The sequence below is a fragment of the Hirundo rustica genome, chromosome 8 (assembly GCF_015227805.2).
Source record: "Hirundo rustica isolate bHirRus1 chromosome 8, bHirRus1.pri.v3, whole genome shotgun sequence".
Lineage (NCBI taxonomy): Eukaryota > Metazoa > Chordata > Aves > Passeriformes > Hirundinidae > Hirundo > Hirundo rustica.
The window spans coordinates 21,577,858-21,602,787 of NC_053457.1; the positions used below are offsets into that span (position 1 = coordinate 21,577,858).

A 24,930-nucleotide genomic window follows, 5' to 3' on the forward strand; every position below is an offset into this window, starting at 1 on the left:
GTGTGTAAAAAAACCCCACCCTCCTGCTAAAGTATTTCAAAACATGTTTGTCATTTAATTCTCTTCTCTACTAACATGCACAGTTAAAATCCATGTTCTTACAACTACATGAAAATAAAATGCTAGATAATTTTGATATATCAGCATCAAAGAAGTCTCTTATTTCTTTATACTCAGAATCTCTCTTTGAAGGTTAGTTCATTGAACTATTGGTTTCCCTCTGGGAATCATTTTTTCTAGTCTCCAGACTTGCAAAATATTATTACTATAATTAACATGTATTTGAAGACTTTATATTACTGCATTGCTTTCAAAGTCTACTGAATACCTTGTACCAATCAACTTATTCATGGAATAAAATGACAGAGGCAAACTCAGAACCATGTTTATTCTAATACAGCAATCCAACAGCTATCACAATAAATCCACCTTAAAAAGTTATGATTTTAATTCTTCTGTAAGAACTGCAGAACTGAAGCAGTACTTTAAAATCCTTCATAATTTCAGCATTTTTGGCTTCCCCATCTACTTATCAGATCATTTACAAAACCCAGCACATCTTCACAGTACTTCATAAATAAACAATAATAACAACTTTCCATGCAGAAACAGTTGAATCACCAGAGCATATTTGTTCACATCCATCACATTCTTATCCTTAACTGACATTGAGGACTGCACCTGTAATTTTTAATTCATAACTCACCATCTGAAGACATCACTGTCACTTCCCTTACGCTTATTTTCCTCATCAGAACCTCTGTCTCCAGATCAAAATTTTGGTGCAGAGAAGAAAGCTACTTTTTCCAGCTTAGATTCAGACAGGCAGGAATGGGCACCAAAGCTGACCAAGATGGACCTAAAACCTTACTGAAATGGGATGTGATCCCAGCTTCTTCAGAAGAGGACAACAACTAGCCAGCAAGCACATGAACTGAACAAGAACTTCAGAAAAGCAAAGCAGTGCACAAGTATTTTTCTTAAGTGGGTTACGCATATTCTAAGATATAATTACTAAGCAAGCACTCCTGTGGCTGCCTGGTTTACTTTTAGGCTTAGCTTGTTGTAGGTAGTAGGCCAGACTTACTGTGGCTGGTGCCAGCTACAGCTAGAAATCCATCTACAAGCGTTAGTTAGGTTACAACTAAAACCACTCCAACAGAAAAGGAAAAAACATGGGAAAAAATTCCTTTCCTAACATATTCTATGAAATATAATTCCTCTAGAAACAAATACATCAGCTCTTCCACCAAGCTAAGGAAGCCTTACATGGAAAGCAGCTTTGACAACATAAAAATTAACATATTAATTTAAAACATATCCATTCAGAACATTTAACCCTAAAGGTAAAGGGCCTACTTCAATGGGGCCCCACAAGGCTCGTTGAAAGGCAACAATTCATTTTTGAAACTCAGGTCTGAGACCCATGTCTCCATGGCTTAAGCAAACAAGGATAAATCGAATCCCCTGAATTCTGACCTGGAGCAGTACAAGACTTGGATTATCTGATGACATGATGTTGCTTACAATCATTTCTTTTTTTAATAGAAAGATTTTTAACCTACATTTTCCAGTTCAAATGTTCCACATACCTTGTATCTGACATAACATGATGTTAAAAGTCACTATAGTAAATCAAGGCAATGTGAATTAATCTGTCCTAAGAATGAAAGTCAGAAGTTTTCAAAGGTCTTAAATAACAGCTATAATGAAGCTGTTTCTTGGTTTGCTGTTTCTTTTCACCCACACAGCTTTTTAATTTGTGTCCTGGTCTGTTGCAGCAGCCCTCTTGTTAGAGGGTAGAATTGAGCCAAAGACACAGACTTCTTGTCTATCACAGTATGAAAAGAGTGTTGGTTTATTCCTCTTTACAGCTCAGCCATCCTGACTCCAACCACTCACTGACTCTGGCTGCAACAAGCCCCTGCTGTAGGTTTCCCTTGCAGACTCTGACTGCAGGCTTTTTCCCAGCTAGACTGTGACTGCACGTTCCAACAACAGGCTCTAACTGCAGACCCAGACTGACCTCAGGGCAGTGATTCTCTCTCCCCAGGATCCTCCTTCTCCACAATCCTCCCGTTATTTCTTCCTCAAGGTTCCTCCTCCTTCATGATTCCCTTCACTCCCTAACCCACTCCCTTTTATCAGACTTATCTTCATTGGATAGAGCTGTGACTCATCAGGGGCAAGGCTGTATTGGATAATTAACACAGCTGTTACATATTGGGGGGAGGTCACCTGTATTCCCTTCTCCTACACTGGTCATCAGCTTAATAGGAAATAATAATATTGCAAGACACAAAGTAAAGCAATCTGAAAATAGAACCTGTTCCTCCCTTTTCTAATACCTTAATGACTTCAAAATACACAATCCGTAATACTGGCAAACAAAAATTACTTAGCTGAATTTTTTTAACACTTCTGAATGCCTCTCACTGCTTCTATTTCATATTATATTCAACAAAACGTTTGGTGAATACTTCACAGGTGATCCCAGTAATTACAAAAATCATTCCACCCTGGCACTACAAGATGTAGAATTAATTCACCTTCACAAGCTCAGTCGTGCCATAGACAGATAAAAAAACTGCACACACAGACACAGACTACCAAGATGTGGTGCACTGACCTTGTCTGGACACCAGGTGCTCACCAAGCTGTTTGATCCCTCCCCTTTCCAGCTGGACAGGGGAAGAAAATAAGAAGGAAAATAACTTGTAAGTTGAGATAAGGCACTTTACTGAAGCAAAAGTGGAAGTCTGTATGTGCAGAAGCAAAGGGGGGGGGGGGGGGGGGGGAAGAAAGGTTTATTCCCTACTTCCCACCACCCAGTGATGTTCAGCCACTTCCTGGGAAGCAGGGCTTCAGCAAGGGTAGCAGTTGCTCCAGAAAGCAAACAATGCAATAACAAATGTTCCCGTTTCTCCTCCTTTCCTTATATTTTATATCTGTGCTGATGTCATATAGTATAGAATAACCCTTTGGTTAATTTGGGTCAGCTGTCCCACTTGTGTCCCCTCCCAGGATCTTGCCCACCCCCAGCCTCCTGATGGGGGGGAATGTCAGAAAGACAGCGCTGATGCTGTGTCAGCCCTGCTCAGCAGCAGCCTGAGGTGTTCTCAACACCTTTCTAGATACCAATGCAAAGCACAGCACTGGGAGGGATGACGTGGGAAAATTAACTCCATCTCAGCCAGACCCAATACACAAGAACACTGAGGAGTGTTGTGTACAGAGATAACACAGAATCCCTCTCAATTTCTGAACTAATATATAAAACTATGTCAAGTAATTTTCAAGTAAGTGTAACAGGGCAGTAAGCTGGCCAGAGCTATGAAGATGCATCTAGTCCCTTTGCCTCTAGAGAGAACCCAAAGATATTTCTACTATGGAAGACAAACCAGGAGTAAGAAGGGCTTGATCCAGACCTCCCCATGCCATTGCTTTCATACAGTTAGGGAGAATTTTATGGAGGTTTCTCTTGCTGTTTGACAATTGGTTTTTGAAAATTCATTGTGTTTCATTTGTATCAAAATCTCCATCACCACTTCTGGTCTTTTGGCAACCACCACATTGTCCCCATGCTGGTGTCTCATTGAGTTCAGGATGTGAGCATACTTTCTATGGAATCCTGTTCATTCCTCCTTCTGTGCTTTGGTTTGTGGCACAATGCTGCCTCCAAACATGCTGATGGGATTTCTTGTGGGTCGAATTGAGTTCAAGCTCTGCTCCAGGAATGCATCTAATGGCTTTCAGAAGGAGAGGAGCACTCAGTCTGCAAGACCAGACTAGAGCTAGTCTGAAATTAAATACAAACACACATTTCCCTTCATGCCCAAAGTATGTAAAAAGGAGTTCTACAGCAGCATTTAATACTCCAGAAACCTCTCTGGGATGGACACCCACTCCTCATCACCAGCTCCTTCATCCCACAGACCCACAGCGCTGGCTGTGTTGGAGCCCTGAACAAATGCCCTGGTCAGCCAGGCACCTGCCCACCATCTGCCCTCCTGGGACCAACAGGTACCTGGAAATCCCAGGTGAATGGCCAGCTTTACCCCAGGAAAAATCTCCAGGTGGAATAAGGCACCATAACCTCTTGCCCTCAGACATCATCACAGCAGCTTCTATATTTTATGCTGTGATGAGGAAAAGGAAATACTTCCTTCTGATCGCCATCACCCTCATCTCAGGGGATGTCAGATGAAAATGCAAGCAATAAACACAGGAGAAGCTCAATTAATTTACTTGCAGATTACTGAGCTTCCATACTTGGCTGGAATGCCTTGGAAATACTGAAAACCCGTGACAAGTGACCTCCCCCAAATCCCACCCTCTCACATCTCTGTCACAAGCCCCACAGACCCATCATTCAGTCAGGCCTGGAAAAGCAATGCAGGGATACTTTTGTTGATCATCAGAAGCCATTGCCATTTTATCACATTATCTGTGACACATAAAAAAGAATAAATTCTTTGGTGTTTCTATTACAGCATGTACAAAAAACCCAGCCCAATCATTCTTCTTTGTATCACAGTAATGGGAGAAAATGGCAATGACATGATAGGTAGATGTAAAAACACAGTAAGACGGAAAGGAAGTACAGATTATCATTAAGCCCTACCTCTGACAACTAAAGAGGTATCCAGTATTTACCTGAAGGATGGTGTTCCACTGTATTGACAATCTGCATGATATTTTGCAGTTTACTGCTTTCCTACAAGCTATGCATGACCACTGCTTCCTCTAATTTTTCTTTTTTTCCCATCATCTCAAAAATAATAATCTTGCAACCTAAATTCTTACTTTTCAAATGACAGAATTCAGAGGTATTTGTCTAGAGGACCAACAGTCTGACTCCCTAAGATGCTTTGTTTTGTGAGGATTTTTAACTGTTTCTAAATATTGAATGACATCCATGAACACCATCAACATGTGTCTGTCTTAACAGAAGCAAAAAAAAGATAGAGTTAGCTATCAAAGTACATGTATCATTTGTATCATAAATAAAACAAAATTTTCACTTGCTTTCAACTTCACTTTCTGAACAAGAAATCCTACAGATAAAAGTATAAATTTAGCTTCAGACAAGACTACAGATTTTGGTAAATGCTAAAATTAAGTCAATGTGCACATTGTGTAGAATGCTCAAACCAGAAAGCAAATGCTGTAATATTGCATTTCTGACACAGACTATACATTTCTTAAAGTAAACTTAAAAGTTGTATTTTGAGGATCTTTAAAAATAACAAAGCAAGGAACATTCTTTTATACAATGGATCTAGACTTAGAATGCTGAACCAATTACAAAGAGATGATTTCTCACTATAGAAAATTTCTCTCTCTCACAAACATGATTAAAATGAATCAAATACTGTGCTACCAACTTACACAAAACTATTGATGTATTTCTGTCAGACTGGTATGAGCAAGTTTCCCCATTCTATATTCATTAAAGTAAAATCTTAGTCACCTTGAAAGAACACAGAACATGTTCTGCATTCTCTGTTCTTGACAAAAATCCCAGAAACTGCAACTCTCAACTCTCACCAGGCTCATAATAGAAGTGCTTAAATATACAATTGATGCGTCTGGGGAAGACTTAAATTCAGAAAAAGCTTGTTTTAAGTCATTCAATATCCTTCTATTTTATTAGAAATCCCCAAAGTATAACTTCTGCTACTCGTGTGCCAGCTCCTATTGTCAATTTGTATTTTCTCAGCTTGGCTATTGTCTAGATTTATTGACAGTAACATTAGGACACATACTCCATCAAAATGCTGTATAACTACATACTGTATTAAGTCATGCAATCTTTGATCATACATGCTGTACCATAAACACTTTCCATACAGACCCCATTAATGGTGCCATTAAACTGATGCGACTTTAAAAAGTCTTTCCTGTAAAAATGGTACCTGTTTGCAGAAATGGGCAGCAGCAATAATCTTTACCAACACCAGAGAATCAGGATAGCATCTGGGGAGACACATGAAGTGAAGAGCTTCGAATAGTGGAAGGGAACAGCAGCTTCCTTTAATGTCTGCAGCATGGATGCCATAAAAACATTTCAAGATCCTGCTATCGAATTCCAGCAAAGGACTTAGCTCTTGAATACTTTTATAATGGTTTGCACATTGTCTTAGCCAGTTTTAAGTTATAGAGGAGAAAAAAAACTCACTGGCTTCAAGTGTTACAAATGTTTTGTGGGGGTTTTATTTTTTTTAATTTTGAAACATAACCTTTCTCCCAGCATATGCATAGTATCTCAATTTAATTCCAAATTATTAGCGGCTGTTTTACACAGCAGGAAACTGAAAGATGCATCATGAAACCCCGTCCCTATGTTTTTACTTTACAAATGGAAAGAGCAGTAATTTAATTGCCTAGAAAGCATTTGTGATTAAAAAACTGCCAGCATTAAGATTTCTCCTTTCCTCTAATACCTTGGATTACTCCTGTGGCATTAGAATTTTGGTATAATATAATGTATATACTCATACCTCTTACACAAGGGATCATCCATCAATAATACAAAAATAATCCTAGATTACTTAAGAATTTACCTGAATTTACCCGTGAATCTTCAGGGTGATTTATATGTTCTTTTAAACAGTTGTCATTTCAGTAAGTAAAATATATTAATTTTGCACACACATGACATAACTGTAGATTCTCCAACTAGCTGTAAGCTTGATTGAAAGTGATATGAAAAAAAAAAGACATCTAACTTGTTCAGTCTGTGTTTATAAATTATAACATAATAGTTTCATAAATTATTTTTAAAAGTACTAAGAAAGTCTAAGAGGAAATCTTTTTAATACGGCTAAAAGGTCGCATTTCCTAGTACAGGAAAGAAACAGTGCCAAATTACAGAAATAACTTTTTTTATTATTTTTTTAATTTAAAATACAAGGTACAGAAGAAGACCTTCAAAACAGTAGCTACTGAAACAGTAAACTTAACGAGTAACTTAAAGATCAAAGGATGGTAACATTCAAATCACAAAGCTCTTTGTGACTTTCATCTCTGCAATAAAACTGCTATACACTGACTTAGAGCTATACTGGGTTTTAGCAGCATCCCCTTTACCAACACCCACCACTCAATAAAAAAAAACTAACGGCAGCAACAGACAGGGAAAGCAGAAATACAGTTCATTACAGAAGAATGTAGACACAGCAATTATCTTTAAACTGCAACTCCTTATGCTAATACCTTTTTTGTGGTGAGCAAGTTTTAGGTAAAGCAGCAAGGATTAAATTCGATGGAGAAACTGAATTAGTTGTGCACCATCAAACAGTAAACACCATTAAAATCATTTGGTTTGACAACTCAAGAGTTAAATTAGAGCCAGAGTATTTGGCAGAATTCAAAGCAGAGCTATTCACAGATGAAGTACACCTGGTGAACACGTTTCCCAGTGTCAAGCCAAAAGACACTTGGAAACTATCCAATGCTGAGTACTTCCAAATACACAGTGTACTACTGTACAGTCAACAACACTGTTTTGATACTAGCAGGATCCTACTTCTGTATTAAAAACAATGAGTCACATGTTTACAAGTACTATCCTAGACTGGTAGCTTCTACCACACAGAAAAAAACATTGCATAGATTGTCTTGGTATTTCTATGTCCATACCCAAAACCACTGAAATCATGGGTTTGGTCATATTCATGTAAGTACATGTGAATACATACTAGATTTTCACCAGGTCATTTATTTTAATGCCCAGAAGAGACAATGTTATCACAAGCTAATAACCTCTCCCAGTAATAAACGTCAAGCCACTAACTTGTTGAAGTTTTACAACATTCAGTCTTTATTTAAGAAGGTAAAAGGTTTCCATTATAGTTCCTATGTCTTCCAGAGGTTAATTACTCTCACTTAGATTTTCATTGGCATTCTTATTCTGAATTCATTTGTTTTGAGTTCTCAATAGCTGTATCTTATTACTTCTGAAATTAAAATACCTTTGACATCAGATTTTCTTTTTTTTTTCCTGGGATATGAACAAATAACCTCCTAACCCCAAACAAGTAAAACAGATTTATGAGAAGACATTCAAGGATACAACACAGATTTTGTAGTTCTTAAATCATGCTTGAAATGAAACTGTAACACCTTTTTCTAGTCATCTTTTCCTTGGTAGCAGCAAACAAGAGTAACACTCCTTAATTCCACTTTTTATTCCTCTTTCTTGGATCCAAAATTATATTATCACTACACTTTTAGTAATATCACTCCAGGAACAGATGTTTAACTGATTATGCACCATTATAATTAACTGCTTTTCAGTGACACAATTTTGGAATTGTTTTCTGGAACATGCAAGTGCAAACTATTTTCTTTATTCTGGATGTATGACAACATTCTTGGCCATGTAAAAATGAATGCTGATCTATCAAGTCCAGCTCACCAAGTGATCTGTGTTACTCTACAAAGCTACCCCTGGCTGGAATCATTTCACCTGACTGTCTTCTGGGAACTTTGTGTGTTCCATCTGGATCATGCATAAAGACAGCAGCAGGCCATCAGGAGCAGGGCAGGAATCCTGTAACTCTGTCCTGTCTACGACAGTGGTCAAGAGAAGATACGTGAATACAAAACCACAGTAGGAAGCCCTGCAGCTAACCTACTTTTAATTTCTTATGAAACATCAATAATTTGTTGCCTCCTCAGTCCTATAACAGGGAAAACAGCGAATAATGATCCCTATTTACTTTTAACACACTTTAGAGGTTTTCAGGATAAAAGCCCCTCAGCGATTCATCATTCCTCACACACAAGCTTTCTCAAAACTGCATATTTCTATTCCTTTCCTTGTCCTGTTGTGCCATTTTGACATGGAAGAATCAGAGCTGTGTCAGAATCCGTGTCCAAGAAACAGGTGCACCACTGTGGGCTTACACAGCAGGAACAAGATGTTTTATTCTGTCATGCATGTTGACTACTCTGAGTTTTCCTTTTCACAGGGTGTATCCTGACTCCAGAGCATCACTCCTGCAGATAACAAGTGCCTCGTTCACAGCCAATCAATGTGTAAGCAAAGTCAAAATGTTCCAAACACCCCTTTTCACTCAGCATTTATCAATGCTGAATTTAATCGGGATTTTATAGGAGTCTTCTTACCGATCACTTAAATTTACAGAAAATCACAGAAAAGCAGAAGAGGAAAAGACTTGGACAGTTAATGGAATATTCATAAGTTCAAGATATCAACTAATATTTTCACCCCCATTCTTTTAAACACTAACAAACTAACCTTAATAAAATACTACTTGTTCAGGGATCTCTATGTCTTTTTCTGCAGAGTAACTGCTATTAAAAACAACACAAAAGCAGACAAAAAAAAAAAAACTACTTTAACACAACACTTGCAAGCTCCAAGTGAGCACACAGTCCCCTGTAACAACTCAGGGCTGGGGAACCCATCAGGACCTCACAGCATCCTCCACTGCTGCCAGGATAGCCTTCAACTCTGACTCACTCACTCTGTCCACAACAGGCACATTTCTCCAGACCTGTACAAAGATCTTGGCAGAAGAGATCTGTCTCTGATGACTGGGCAGGATGTCCTCTGTGCAGTCTGTAAACCTCCAAACCATGCAGGCAGATGGATACACGGAGGAATTAATCTAAGTTTTAAGCATTTTGCCCTGCTGTAAAAAGCACCCAATTGATGGAGCGTAAGCATGTGGTAAGTCTGTCCCTAAACATCTCGTCTTTCATGGTTAATCTGGCAGACAACGGGCACCCGGAATGGTCAAAAGTGGCAAAGGCTTTCCTGCTGAAGGCTCAAGGAGAGGACTCTCCTACTTCTCAGTTACTGGAAGGTGGCTCCCACAATTTACAAGTTAAAAAACAAAACCGAAACATCCTCTCCCCAAAAAAGCACACCCAAGACAGTACGGCACAAAATCAGAAAAATGGTGCAGAAAAAAGTGAAAAATAAAAGGTAAAAGCCCAGAGACAAGGATGAATCACAGGTTTTGTGGTCAGATGTTCAGAGACCAGCCTCATGCATGTCCCACAGAAATAATGGGGAGAGACTACAACAAGGAAGGAGCACTACAGAGACACTTCTAGATTGGCTAAGAAGTACAACCCTGTATAAAATAAAATTGTCAATGTTTCTACCTTTGTTTCCCCCTAGTCAAAAAACTCAGCCTCAAAATCAGAATTTTTTACTTCCAGTTTCATTTATTTTCTTCCAGTCTCAGATAGCATTGTGACCCATATCCAGTAACAAAATCTACTCAACTTCTTTCAGCATATAATTTGTAAAAGACAAAAGTGAAGCGAAACTCAGTGTTATCCATCAGCAGAGTCATGCTGCAGTCTTTCTGAACAAATACAGTGCCAGCCTCAATAACCAATGAAACTTATTTTTAATAGCTGAAAAATGAAATTTAAAAAGACAGATGACCAGCACTCTACGCCTTCTGAAACCATTTACCTACTCCAAAACCTTTTTTCACTGGCATGCTGTTATTGCAATTTAGCAGGTTTTTTCTTGGTCAGACCATCTCCCTCTCCGCTTTCTGCAGTGCCAGCAACTAAACAAAGCACAAAATACTGGCCTCAACACACAAGGAAAATTGAAGATACTCTTATTGTTCAGGAATACAGAGGGAAACAGGAAAATCTATCAATCTGACACAAGAAAACTAGGCCAACCAATGAGAAAGCTGACTTTGAACTTTTATTCATTTTTCAATAATCCAAAATGTTAAAAGCAGGAATAGAGCTTCTTTTATTTTTCCTAGAAAACCAAAGTATTTTCCCATGGATTGAGTTAAACATAATGATTTTGTTATAAAAAGTTCTATCACTGTTCTCTCTTTACAGTGTTGAAAACAGAAGAAAGCATACTATTAGTAGAAAAAAATAACTTTAATTCCTGACATTTCATCACCCCCTTACCTTTCAGCTTACTGAGACTGATTAACAAAAAATAAGAGAAAAGCAGAGAGACACAGAGTCCTCTACTGAAGACCAAACCTGGTCCATTCTCCCAAGTGTGAGAACCACATCAGCTCTGACTGAAACAAACTGGAATTCAGAAATAAACAAAAGCAGGACGGTTCCTTGCCAGCAGGCAGTTGAGCTGTGGTACTTCCTGCCATGGGATGCTCCAAAGGCAGGGAACTGTCAAGGGATCTGCAGTGGGGCTGGATCAGGCTCTGGAAAAACAATCCATTTTGGTAAATCAAATGTACAGGAACTACAACTCTGAGCTGCGATGTAGACTAGAAGATCCTTGTGGAAAACATCACAATGCTACTCTATTGTAGGCACCTGCTTTAAAAATTTTTAGTCTGGAGACAAGATACTGGGATATTCCACGGCTCTTCTGCCTGGTCCAGGACAGCCACATGTATTTTTATTAATGGTCCAGACTGCAGCTGTGTAACCATAAACATTTTGAAAGTCCATTTATCATATCTTCACTCATTCCAGAACAGTATTATTAACTGACAATTCACACAAAAGAGCAAAGCATCAAGTAAAAACAGCCAGGAAACTCAGCTGCCACAGTTCTTCCCACTAAAGCTTCTTCTAAAGCTTTTTCCCTGTTCCTATTTCAAAAAGGAAACACCAGCCAACAGAAAGACTAATAGACTAACTAATGGTATGGAATGACTGGCTCAACATATAATTCAGTACCACCATTTTGACAGAAACTTTCGGAAAAAAAAAACCAAACCAACTTGACTTAAGTGCTATTAAATAAATAATTACTTGAGGGATTTTATTTGTTTAAAACAATCACTCTGCCTCAGCTAAAGTAGTACTTTGGAAAGCTAGCATTAAAAAATTATTTGCTCTAATCTTTTCCAAACTGAAGCTTGGCATCTAATCCCTTTTCATTACCAAATAGCTTAGTAACCACGTATTCCATTTGTAAAGCAGTCACAATAACAACACCAAAATAGTTGACCTGAGTTCTTCAAAAGTAACTGCAGGAAAAAAGCCCAAAACAACTCAAATAACATTTAATTACACAGAGAGTTAGGCAACAAACTTCCTTAGTCTTATTAAAAATACATGAAAATATATGGAGGCTATTTTCATATGAAGTAATTTCATCCAATTAGCAATACTGCCATATTAATTATTCAAAAAAGAGATGTCCTAGTCAGCAAGTTACTGTTCAACTGTGTAAAGTTGTTATGAAGGTGATTTCATACATCAATTCACTAATGGACTTGTTATTAAATATAGGCACAAATTAATTAATTAGAATTGTTTTAAAAATAATAGTTTATTAGAAAAAAATTATAATGATAATCAATAATCATGAAGTACTTTACAGCAGTAACTTCATCTACTCCAAATGCAGAATATTATAATTTATTACATTTATTTTGCTCAGGGCATTGTGGGGGTTTTTTTGCTTCATCAATCTATATTGCTGACTCTTTATATTGTTATTTATAACTTTTAATTGTGCAGAAAGAGGAGAGAATTATGAATAGTACAACAATAAATAATCATTAATTTTTTCCCCCACATTTTAAGTCTGAGGAATTTCCTTTTTCATCCTTTTATTATAGAAGGGAAAGACAAAAGCGTTAGAAAAATTATTTTCTCTTTTTCTGCAAATCACATTATTTTAAACAGAAAAAGAAACAGACATCAGAACCAGAATATCTGCTAGAGCTCCATAAGGACTAGCAAGTGTATGAATATGCTAGGTAACTTTTAACAAGAACAACAGTTGGCATTCATTTTGTACACATTAACTCATAAAAATAAATACCAAACATCTACAATTGACATCAAGTCACTTTCTGATGTTCGTATCTCAAATGTTGTCCTCTTCTGCTCTTCCTCAGGTACACTTGGGAGTCCACAAAAAACAGGTCCTCAAACTGCAAAACCTTTATGTGACCCTACCAGCATTGGTGCTAAAGAGAGGAAAGGAAAGCAAAGGAAAGCATGATTCAAAGAAAAAGAACCTGTAAAACCACAACTGATGTCTTACTGCTCCCACTGGACAGACTTAAAATTCTTACCAGTCTCCCAGCATTAGAGAAAAAATTATTGAACTTCCCTCCACAAGATCCTTACGTGATATAGCCCATGGAAAAAGCAGATTAATTTTCCTGGAGCCTGTTTACAAAACATGAAGGGATAAAGAAACAAACCACAGATATTCTCACACACACCACCAGTTTAACAGCTATCTGAATATCTGGTGTCATAACTCCCACAGCTTGACTCTGTTTTCTAAGCACCATGCGATCCAAATTTCTTTAAAAGTTGTAATATCATACTTTGAAAAGTTACTTGAAGCACAATGTGAACCAAATTTTGTTGTTCTCCCTTTACCACCTTGCAACAGGTGAGATGCTGTGTGACTGCATCCGGGACTCCAGTAAAAAAAAAGCTCAAATGATGAAAATGTTGGTACAACAGAATTCATTAATGCCTTCCCAATTAAAAAGCTTTATAATGATGACATCAATTACTGCAGGATTAACACAGTTAATGTATGCATTTTGACTGCTTCCTTTCCTGCATCACCTGTGTAGCAAGGATAGAAAAATGCGTTTTTTCTAAAATTAGCACATATTTGTCAACTGTTACCTCAGTTGACAAACAGCCGTTTCTCAACCGTAGCAGAGAACATTTCATTAACCTGAACTAATTTAAGATAAAGATTTATGATAATTATGTGAATAATACTAGCTGTGTCACAGAAGAAATGAATACAGCCTTTACAGCCTTTGAAGTCTAGATTTGCTAATGTAAACTTTAGTTTCATGGCTCAAGAACTGCATGGAAAGTAACAGCAAACATTACGATTTCATCTTTACCACTATAACTATTTGCGTTACACACATTTCGCAGTTTTTCATGGGCAATTGCAATACCGTTTGAATCTTGCCACAAAGGTGTAGAGAAAACTGGAAATCAGACTTTTCCCTTCTAAACAATACGCGATACTGAGGATGGAGAGCAACTTTGATCATTGTGGCTGTTCCCCCTGACCGTCAGCGGCGTGTCTGGTGGGTCAATATAAAATCACTGCTTCACACAACCACATTCAGACTCTCTACTCCACTAGCTGCAGTTTTAATGATAAGCTCCAAGGAGGGAGAGTTAGAGATTCAAAAGATTTTTCTTGTTTCTAAATTGTGTAATAGGATCAACTCCATCTGCCTGGCCCCAATTCCAGGCACGGCTGAACTCCAGGACTTAATTCAGATCTCTCTAAGGACCCGTTTCCTCGCTTATTGCAGTTCCACTCAGCGAGTTCAGAAGAGAAGGGTAAAATGAGTCAAGGATCAAAGGTGATGAGGGAAGATGTAATAGAGGGTTTAAGAAAAGCAAAAGAAACTGGGAAGTCACGCAAGACTAAAGAAGTGGTGGAGACTGTGAGCTGAAAGCAGAACCTGCAGCACACAGCAGTGAAAGTGCAGAGGCTGGCACAGAAGAGGAGCACAGCAGAGGACCAAAAGCAAAGCTGGTTAGGAGAGAGACAAGTTCTTTACCTTTTTATAAATGCACTGGCAGTCTGCAATCCATATAATCAGTGAACAAAACCAAGATGCAGACGAGAAGAAAAAACAGGCAGAAGTATCAACAAAAATAGAAGTTAAAAAGGAAAGTGTAGAATTGAAAGATTCTGGGAATGTGACAGATGGAACAAAGTAAAGAGGATGGTCCATAGAAGAACTAAGCATTTTTCTTAGTAGTGCAAAATTCCCAAAGAGCTAAGCATTTTTCTTAGTAGTGCAAAATTCCCCAGACAGAACACATGTTAATGTATAAAAATTCATGAGTTAGGAGTTCACAGGAATTGGAAGTGCTGGCAAATTTTATTCCACAGAATTGATAATACTTCTGTTTTGCTTCTCCCTCTCTCTTAAATGCATGAAGGTTTTCTGTTGTGCCAGATTGTGCCAGCACATTCCATTAGAGAAATCTTTCCTAACATTTGAGTATACTTCCTGTGAAAATTCTATAAAACCTAATCTGGTAATAAAGTTGCTCACAAACTTATTATAATCTCCTTCCATCCCTCCTATCTCAAAGAAACTGGTACCATGCACATTAATTTCTAATGCAAATATAAAAATAAACATTGATAGGGAACTAAAAATATACAATAATTCCATTTTTCCGTGTGTTTTTCTTTACGTTTTCCAGGCTTGATTTTGTTATTACTAGTTTTAACCTTATTTTCCATTCTATGATGCTGTTTGTTCTTTTCTCAAGTCACAGTACACATAAAACCTTTACCCTCACAATTAATACTTTTGATGATAAAACATGAATTCTCTGGGACAGGCAATCTCATAACACAAAGAGAAAGGTTTTATAAAGAGACATCATTTTGATTCCTATTATTTCTTCAATAAACAAGGAGAACTATAAATGTTCATAATTTAGAGACCTTGACTTACCAGGTTACCTGAAAGCCATAATGATCCCTTAATAACATAGAAAGTCAATTAAACCTCATTGTGTGATGTACCAAGCCTACAGTAGAAATGCTGAAAACGCAGCACAGGGTCCTTCCATCCTCATGCGTTTTGAGGAACAGCCACTCAGCAAAGGCAAGCTTAAAGTACAAGTTTAAAAGAATTTGCTTACTTATGCACACCTACCAGCAAATCCAGACTCTGTATGATCTTGGAATCAATCTCAGGTTTTTGCAAAGACTCACAGGTCTGTGAGCATAACACCCAAAAACCCCTGTGCACTTGTGTTTGTGGCAGAACTGTTTATGCATTTGACAAACTGCTGTTCAGATAAGACGATATCCAACTAAGTACAGAAAAGAAACTGTCAACAACTCTGCAAATTGCAAAAGAGCTTTCATGACATACCATACCTTCAGAATAGTCTCAAATCAGTCCCAGGCATGAAAGCACAGTTGGAACTGATTTTACGAGAAGGGTGAAGAATGGCATGTTGCCACAAGAATAAGAACAAAGCCTTAACTGTGTTTCCTCTATTACATAATTGCTAAAGTAGATGAAAAAATGTTAATATTATAGATAATACAGAGGTTTTAGCCAAATTATATTTGACAAGTCTAGAGCTAGACAGAAAACTTGTAACTGATAGGAAATAATCACAGTTGACTGGTAAGCACGCACGGAACCTTTTCGTGGTTTGTATGTTTTTATTGCTGTGAGGGTTTGGATATTCCATTAGAAACATGGAAGGGGAGGACATTTAGAATCAATAGACTATTTTTCCACAAAAATCTAAGTTAAATGGAATAAACAGAAATTCTTGAAAACATGCATCAATATTATTGAGTAGTGAAAACCAAACTGGGAAAAGCCCTGGCTCTCAGATATGCATGAACAAAAGGCATAAGGTGCAGATATACAAATGTGTGCTTCCTATAGGCTTCTAGAGCAGTAGTTCTGCCTTGGCAAAGGTACTCTGCCCTTTAACTTGCAGATTTATGCCAGCTCTAGATTATAAAACCAAGGCAAAAGACATCAATGAGGCATGTAGGGATGGATAAGCCGGAACATGGTACAATCCAATAGTGGCAAAACTTGTGATGGGTCTCAAATAGGGAGAAACTTTGCACATAAACATAGGTTTTTCTTTGCCTATTTCTGCCCAGAAAATGTCCAGGTGTGCTTTAACAGCAAAGTAATAAATGGGCTTCTAGCATCACAGGGGTTAATGTGATTCTGTTGTTATAAAGCACCTAACATTTAAGTACTTATGATTTTAAAACACTGAGGATGCAGAAAAAGGACAACATATATAAAATGTTAAACCTTTGGAGTTTCCTTTTAATAACACTGTTTGGACCCCTTCTTTCTGGACCTTTCCCCTTCACCTCTCTTCTAACTACCACTCCCAAGTCTTCACCTCACCTCATATTTTATTATACTGTCAAGATATTTAGAAGGAGACAAGGAAAGAAAAATATACTTTGAGAAATGCTCCAGAATGTGTTAAAAAAACCTTAAAAAACAAAAAATCGCATTTTCAAATCTTTTAGGAACAATCCATCTTAAGGGATGACCGTACTTTGGTCCCAAGGGCATCTTCATATAAAGGCAGATTTCATACACAAAAATCACCTGGCACTAACTCACTGCATGAGATGCAAATGCATACACTTCAGAAACAAATTTCTGTTGCACACATCTTTTGATTGACAAAATTAGATTTTATTAATATTAGGCCAAAATACAAATATATATATATATATATATATATATATAAGAGAGCTAACAATATACACTAAATCTCTCCCTGTTTAAGGCAAACAAGGTCAGTAGCCAGAAAACTGACAAATTATACCACATCATAAAACCCCAGCTTCATTTAGGACTTCTCAATAGGTATCAGATCATATAGACATATATGATAAACTCCCTTCCCACATGCATCGTTCTCCCTTTGGCTATCCTCACCAGCGCATTTTTACCTCTGGAATGAAACTAAGTGAAAGATCACAATCCTGTAAATTTCCTAGTATGCGACAAAAATAGGACTTGACTTCTACTTTAAATTACCAGATTAATGAACTGCTCAATACCATGAAATAATTTTATCTTTTTCCAGATATTCTTGTCCCATTCTTACACAAACTGCTTTCCTCAAAAAAGCTTACACTCGAAGCCGTAAGAGCACCAGGACGATATATGGCACTGTTTTAATTCACGGTCTTTACAGTTTAATAATAATAGAGAAAGAAACTTCAGGATGACGCATATACCTCTAAAAAGTTATGGTATATGGTAACTATTAAAGTAGCATTTATTGTATTTTGAACATTATTTGCTATGAGAGTTCTATTTTCCATAGCAGATTTTTTTTCACACTCCTCTTGGGTTACAATTTCCAATTATGCCAATGCACCAAATTCATCCAAAGAAGTCATCATTTGGAAGTGGTCACACTGCTAGTACTTTTCAGGTGCAGGTATATCCTTATCAGAAAAAAAACAAACAAAAATGTTATGGCCACTCTAGATGAATACATAACATATATATCATGGAAGATTAGACTAATATTTGAGAAATATTTGAAGACTTTTTTATCGCTAGAACCTTTATCTTCGTATCTTCTCCATACTTTGCTCTCCCCAGCCATCTCTCCCAGACCTTCCAAGTCTTTGGTGTATTTTATGCAGGCTTCCCAATAAGGAGTTTCTTCCACAAACTTTTTCCTTTTTCTTTATTTAAGAGGTTCAGAGAAAGCATGTATAAATATGTATATACATATAAATAATGGAGCAGGAAACCTGTTTCTTATTCTTTTTTTTCCTGCCACTTTGAGTGAACACAGTAAGCTAACCAAGGTGAAAAAGTTTGCAAAAACCTTTATAACAAGAATCACCCTACCTTCTCTAATTATGCTCTTATTTACAAATTAGCAATGCTATGTTAGGTCTCAAATCAATAAAGAAGAATATGTGAGTTTTAAGACACGGAAATAAAACTACTGAATAGTATTTTCTGTTACAGTCTTTCTTCAACTCTTCGTCTGCTTAGGCTAGCTTAAATGCTGAACTCTTTGGGACACAACCTTTTTCTGATCTATCTTTCAAACAAGATGCTTATATCAAATAAACCATATTGCTGTGTCTATCCTAAACTGAATATAGGCATGTAAAAGATCAGAGTGGACATGAAAAAAACACAGTAATATAAAAACTCCAAAGAAATTCCAGTGGACATGATATAAATGAATGTGATATAAAAGTAATTTTGGGACAGAGAAAAGTGGGGCAATGCTGTTTTCAGAAGACTATTTCATGTTTGCAAAGTGCTTTGAAGATGGAACACCCTTCATATGTATTATGGCTATGGATCACCCTTGGAGTCATGTAGTCTTACTCTGAAATTGAGAATCTGAGGAATTTGAGACAACCTCCAATTCAAAGTCAGAAAGAAGGCACAGACATAAAAAGTATGAAGAAACTTATATGATAGAGAATTGATACAAGCTATACACTATCATAAATTTTCTTCATTTCTATTATGACAGTTTAAAATTACACCTTTCAATAGGCATATCTGTGGGTAAAATTTGGAAAAAATATCAATCATCACTATACGTCTCAGACTTTCTTTTGAATTGATGGAGGAAGAAAAAAGTGAAGCTATCAGGAACTGATGGCATTTATGACTTCAAGGTATATTTGATACCAAGACACATATTGAACTGAGAACTTCCAAGATTAAAAGCATAAAGTTTTTAATGACACTTGACATGAAAGAACAAAGTACATAAGTAACCTACCAATGGTACTGTCCAATAGAGAATCAAATCTGCTGATTCCTGAAATTTCAAAATTCCTGTAGAAGTTTCACATTGTAAACAGCACCAAAACTTCTCCACACAGCCCAAATTTCAGCAACTCAGTCAAAACGTTTACAACTAATTTTTCCATCAACATAGAAGAGATGGAAGATTGCAAATAGTCTTATTCCCTAGAGTTACACTTTAACAACCCAATCACACTGATGGAAAAAAAATCTAAAATATTGGTTTCATACAAGAATTTCCAACTATTCAACCACAGAGTCTAAAATGAGAAAACTACGTTATCCTGAAGTGATATGACTCCTCCTTGTTGGGTCTTCACTTCAACACCTACTGAGTGAAATTGTGAGAGTAAATCCCATGAACTAGTGATTCAACAGCCATATTCTTCATGGAGAAAAAAAAAAAAAGAAAAAAGTAATTCCTTTTCTTCACCCCACCCCAAAATGCAAAGCAAGAGATGCATGTTTCAAATCCATAAGGACTAGAATCCCTTTTAACAAGATACATGCAAATACTTTGTGAAGCTACAGCTAAGTTTTTTCCTTTGATTCACATCAAGCACATGAATCCTGTTTCCAAGGCAGTAAAATACTAAATAAAGACAGTGAAACAGAGTCCAGAACAAGGAGGGGGCTGTTTGGTTTGGGTTTTAATATAAAATAAAAAGGAGAGAACAGATGCTTTATCAGCTTATATTTTATTTCCAGTGTGATTGTTTATCATCGGGAGCATTCAGACAGTACTGAATAGCTCTAGTGTTCATATGATTTCAAAGAAACTCTGCAGACTTCCCCACCTCATAAGCTGGAAATAATTGGTCCAAACAGGTCAAGAATAAGCATTTCTTCAGTGACTTCACACTAGTTTGTAGTGTATGTGATTGTGTCAGAAGCATTTCCAGCAGCAATAGTTCAGTACACATGGAGCCTAAACTATCAAACTTGGACAAGGCCCACGGTCACTTAGGTGAAAGGACCTCAGCTACCAAACTCAAGCTTCAGTTAAGCTACCAAATCATGACTTCTAAATTTGCTGATAAGTAACATTACCGAGCATGTAAATGAGATGTTAAACATCTACAGCTTCATCTCTTAATGGCTTAAGAGATAAAGCAGAGGTAATTCTCTTCCATCTCCGCAGAGCAGTTGCCAGAGTTTGGCTTCAATCTTGCCTTATAAAAGATCATAGCATTAGGGAAACAGCATCCCTATATAATGAATAATCTGCTCCAAACCCCCCAAAATGTTTATTACATTGTTTCATTACAGTGCTATTGCATCTGAATGCATATTCTTTTATTCACCTCTATATTTCTTAATTGTTAAAGCAATTCAAAAGGTTATGTTCCATATGTTAAAGCTCTTTTTTTCTCTGTGGGCCCATAAAACTGAATGGAAGCAGGCAGCATCTACCAGAATATTCTCTTTTGCCTGTGTCTCCTATGCAGCTACAAAAACAAATGTAAGAGCACTAATACTTGAGCTCATTATCATTATTTTCTACAGCTAGCAAATCCCACAAGTGAGACTTAATTCATAAAATCCAGTTTCACCTGGAAAATCTTTGACATATTCAATAAAACTGTCACCTGTATGTTCCAGTTACCGAAAACTACTAACACAGATTTTAACTTTTTTTCCTACAATATTTAGCCTTAAATTTAATTCTGGAAAACAAAAGAAAACAAAACAAAAACCAAAGATTTCTCAAAAATGAGGAGCTTCTAAGAGGAAAAGGATAAGTTTATGTGATACATGGTATTATATTTGTCCACGGAAAATACAAAAAAAAAAAATCTGTATCTTTTATATCAACTAGGGCAAATTAATCAGCTCTGAGGACAAGAGGTATTTGTTTAAGTTTATTTAAACCAGCGCAGTACCTTTCCAATGAGTTTTGAGCAAGTGTTACCTGAAATGAATATGTTTAGGGTGATAGGAACAAGTTTGCTACTGGTGCCTTAAATCATATGTATAAGCAAGCAAATCCTCCCACCTACCACTTCAAACACACCACCTCCGCTGTTCATCTTTCCTCACTTCTGTTTCCAATTCAATTTCTTTTTGCTGCAGTGAATACATACTTCTGTTGATCTCATGGTCGGCTGGATTCATTGACTGGTACTTACCTCAGCAAAAGTTTCTTAAAAACCTAGTAAGACTCTGCAAATCAATGTTTAAGAGGAAAAACCTTTGCAGATATGCTAAGGGTGAGAGTTTCTATAGCTCTTTAACCAAGAGAAAAAATAGTTCCTGCCTCCCCAAGCCATCAACATTTTATAGTTCTGGTTAGTACCACCTTTAACTCCATAGCCAGTCATACAAACTATAGAACTTGCAGTCAATTTATCACTGAGGTTAAAACTTACATTGGTAAGTGACGTAACACTCTAAACCAGCCTATTAAAATTCAGGAGGAAGTGCAATTATTCTATCTTGTATAGAAGCAGAAGTTTCCTAAATAAATAATCAGCATACAGATAATCAGCATCAAGTCACTCAACAGTTATAGCTAAAGCTGAACTGGAGCATACACAGCACATCTGTACATTTACAAGCACAAGCTCCCCAGATGTTATAAATTACTATCTTTACCAGTTGCCTGCTGAAAGTGTTGACTTAAAGAAAATGCACCGAACAGTGGAGATGTTCATAGCAGGAACTGTCAACAGAACTAAATCCTACAGTAAAAGATCTGTTGATATGTGTAGGATCTAAAGGGTAAATGTCACAGAGCTGTTACTGCTTGGGTGCATTACAGGGACATTACTTTCAGCTGTACTTGAGGATACACTCACAGAAAGTTCTACTACTTTACTTACTATTTCTTCAAGTTCAGCTATGTGCAACAGGCAACAAAGTATCATAGCCTAATTCCTAGTTAAAAAAAAAACAAACAAAAACATACAAAAACAACAACAAAAGCTGAACACCATACCCTGAGTCATGCAAATTACCAGAAAACTCTGAAAGACATTGGAAATCTGGGAGTTTCATACGGTTGTACAGAAACTCATCTTAGAAAAGGAGACATTAAATTCCAAACTTTATTTAGAGGAGACGAGAGAGAAAGGGAAAACCAGTTAGTTAATGACACGGCACTCCAGAAGGCAGTTCAGCATTACCGACACCATTCATTTATTGCCCGGACAGTGCGAGCCCGTCCCGTTGCTGGAGGAGAGGTACAAGAGAGCTCCATCAGTTCTGCTGCCACTGACACTTCCCAAACCGCCGCCCGCAGCAGCGTGCACCAGGGAAAGCCCAGCTCCCCCACTTCGACCCAAACGGCAGCAGGAGTTTCCCAACCGAGCACGAAAAAAAAAAAAAAAAAAAAAAAAAAAAACAAAAACAATCCAGACTTTTTAAAAGCAGGGTTAGGGACGTGCAGGGAGCGGCTCTGCGGGCTCCGGAGCGGCGGGCGCGGGGTCCCCTGGAGCCGCGCGTCTCCCCCGGGGCACCCCCTGCCCGCGCCAGGTGCGCGCTGCGCCGCGGGCCGTACTCACAGGGACACGGTGCGGTCGGGCAGCACGGCGGGCTGCAAAGTTTCCACCAAGTCTCCGCCGGTGCAGACCACTTTGATGCGGAGGGCCGGGCGGCCGGGCCCCTTGGCGCGCTCGGCGGCGCAGAGGCAGCGGTCCACGATGAGGTCGGGGCAGTTCCTGCTGCCCCCGCACAGCCCCAGCGCGGCGGCCAGCAGGCAGAGGCGGGGGCACAGCCCGCGCATGCTGAGCCAGCGAGCGGGAGCCGCCGGCTGCCGCGCCGCGCATGGCACGCGTCCGTCCGCGCCGCTCCGCGGGCCCCTCCACGCCTCCTGCGCCCACCCCGCCCCGCCTCTCTCGCTGCGGCCGGCTCCGCTCCGAGGGACCCCCCCTCCTTTCCTCCTCCTCCTCCTCCTCGCTCCGAGGAGCCGCCGCTCCTTTCCTGCCGCAGCCCGTGCAGCCGCGGCGCTGGGCGGTCCCCGCGCCGCTCCGCGCCCCCCCTCCCGCCGCGCTCAGCGGGCGCGCCCCCCGGCCCGGCAGGCGCGGCCCCGGGGCGCCCGGAGCGCCGCTCCCTGCGCTCGGTGCCCCGCCGCGCCGCCGGCCCGGTCCGCGCTCCGGCGGAGTCCGCAGGGATGCGCCAAGGACGCGCCGCCGAGCGAAGAGGCGCGGGCAGCCCAGGCGCGGGGCAGGAAATGGGGAGCTGGAAACCTTGTGTGGGTCGGGAATCTAGTTTTGAAAATAGCCACCTTCGCTGGCGCTCGTGAGCAGCGTGTGTGCTAAGTGCTGTTTGCTCCTGTGGCTGTGGGGAAGAGCTTCAGGACGCGGGCAAGGGTCAGTGGAGACCAAGAGACAGGACAGTCTCCAGCCGCTGCCACCGGGAAGGGTCCGTGCAGTAAGCTGACTTCAGACGCCTCAGATAACGCTGTGAACATGACCTAAAGCAAAGGTTTGATCAGTTGTCAAAGACACTTCATCATCCAGCACAACGAGCACGTTTCTTTCCACTTGTATTTCTCTGTCATTAATGGCTCTCGGTGGCGTTGGAGCACTCTCAGTAGCATCTTGTGATCTGACTAGTAACTTCTAGGGTAGATTTTTCAGCATCAACTGCAGGGTATCCTGTTAGGGTTGTTTTTTGCGTTTTTTTGGGTTGTGGTTTTTTTTTTGGTTTTTTTTTTTTTTTTTTTCCTGGAAGTGAACAAAAAAATTCCACATTGTAACAGCAACTTCCATTTTTAATGGCCTTTTACTAAAAGAGCAAGTTCTTGCCTTTGCTTCCTGGATGGAGACCCACAACGCACGTTTTCCTTGCAGGATCTAGGCCAAAGTTAGTAATAGTCTGCCTTAGCTATAAAGCTATTTTAAGAAATTAGTTGGGTTTTATGAAATAATATTGTATTATAGCTCCTTAGGGAAGATTTGTCTTGCACATTTACAGTGCCTGTTATCGCTGTGTTCTAATATCTAATTGGAGCCTTTAGGCACTATAGTATTAATAAGTGATAGAAGGGGTAGTGCCCTTGTGAAATTCAAGGCTAATAGGAAATTTTTCAGGAACAATCTTTTTCTGCACAGTTGTTGATTTAAAGAATCATAAATATTTCAACCTCTGCTCTTTTATTTTTAAAAGCGAAGTTGTGTAAGGCTTACTGGCAAGCAGCAAAATGGATTGTATTTCATGAGACCACTCAACATTTCTATGGTTGCATGATGTTATTTATCATAAAGAAACCCAATGTATTTAATTTTGAAAATGCTCTTTTAGCTTTGAAAAATTCTGTCATATCCACACTGTATTCGAAAGTGCAAGTGAAGAATACGCATTTATTAAGATGGTACCATAGATTTTTTTCAGTGTTAACCTCGCTGAGAAGAAATGGAATTTCTCAGTCAAACTCAGCCCTTAAACATATGCTAGCAGAATTTTAACATTTTTTCCTACCTCACTGATGCTGAAAGGTTTTTTAAGTAGTGTGTCATTAGGAAATAAGAAAAGTTTACAGTCACATTGAAGCCATCTATCAAATTCTAGGGTAAGGGTAGAAAGGGAATTATCCAAAACATTAGAGCCAAAAAATAAGAGGAAACTCCCCTCCACTTCCTATTATATCTTTTTTCCTTGCTTTATTACACATAAAGACAAAAGGTTCAGCCATCTTCACTTTTCCTCACTGACATCT

At 38.6% G+C, this 24,930-nt stretch overlaps 1 protein-coding gene across 1 annotated transcript in view; it reads right to left on the reverse strand.

Annotated features, from left to right (window-relative positions):
- The window catches only part of ADGRA1 (adhesion G protein-coupled receptor A1), a 255,015-nt gene extending 232,020 nt beyond the window's left edge, over positions 1-22,995 (reverse strand). The window contains exon 1 of the mRNA XM_040071081.1: positions 22,775-22,995. Within this exon, the coding sequence (XP_039927015.1) occupies positions 22,775-22,995 (221 nt within the window). The remainder of the gene's footprint in view (positions 1-22,774) is intronic.
- Between the last annotated feature and the right edge of the window lie 1,935 nt (positions 22,996-24,930).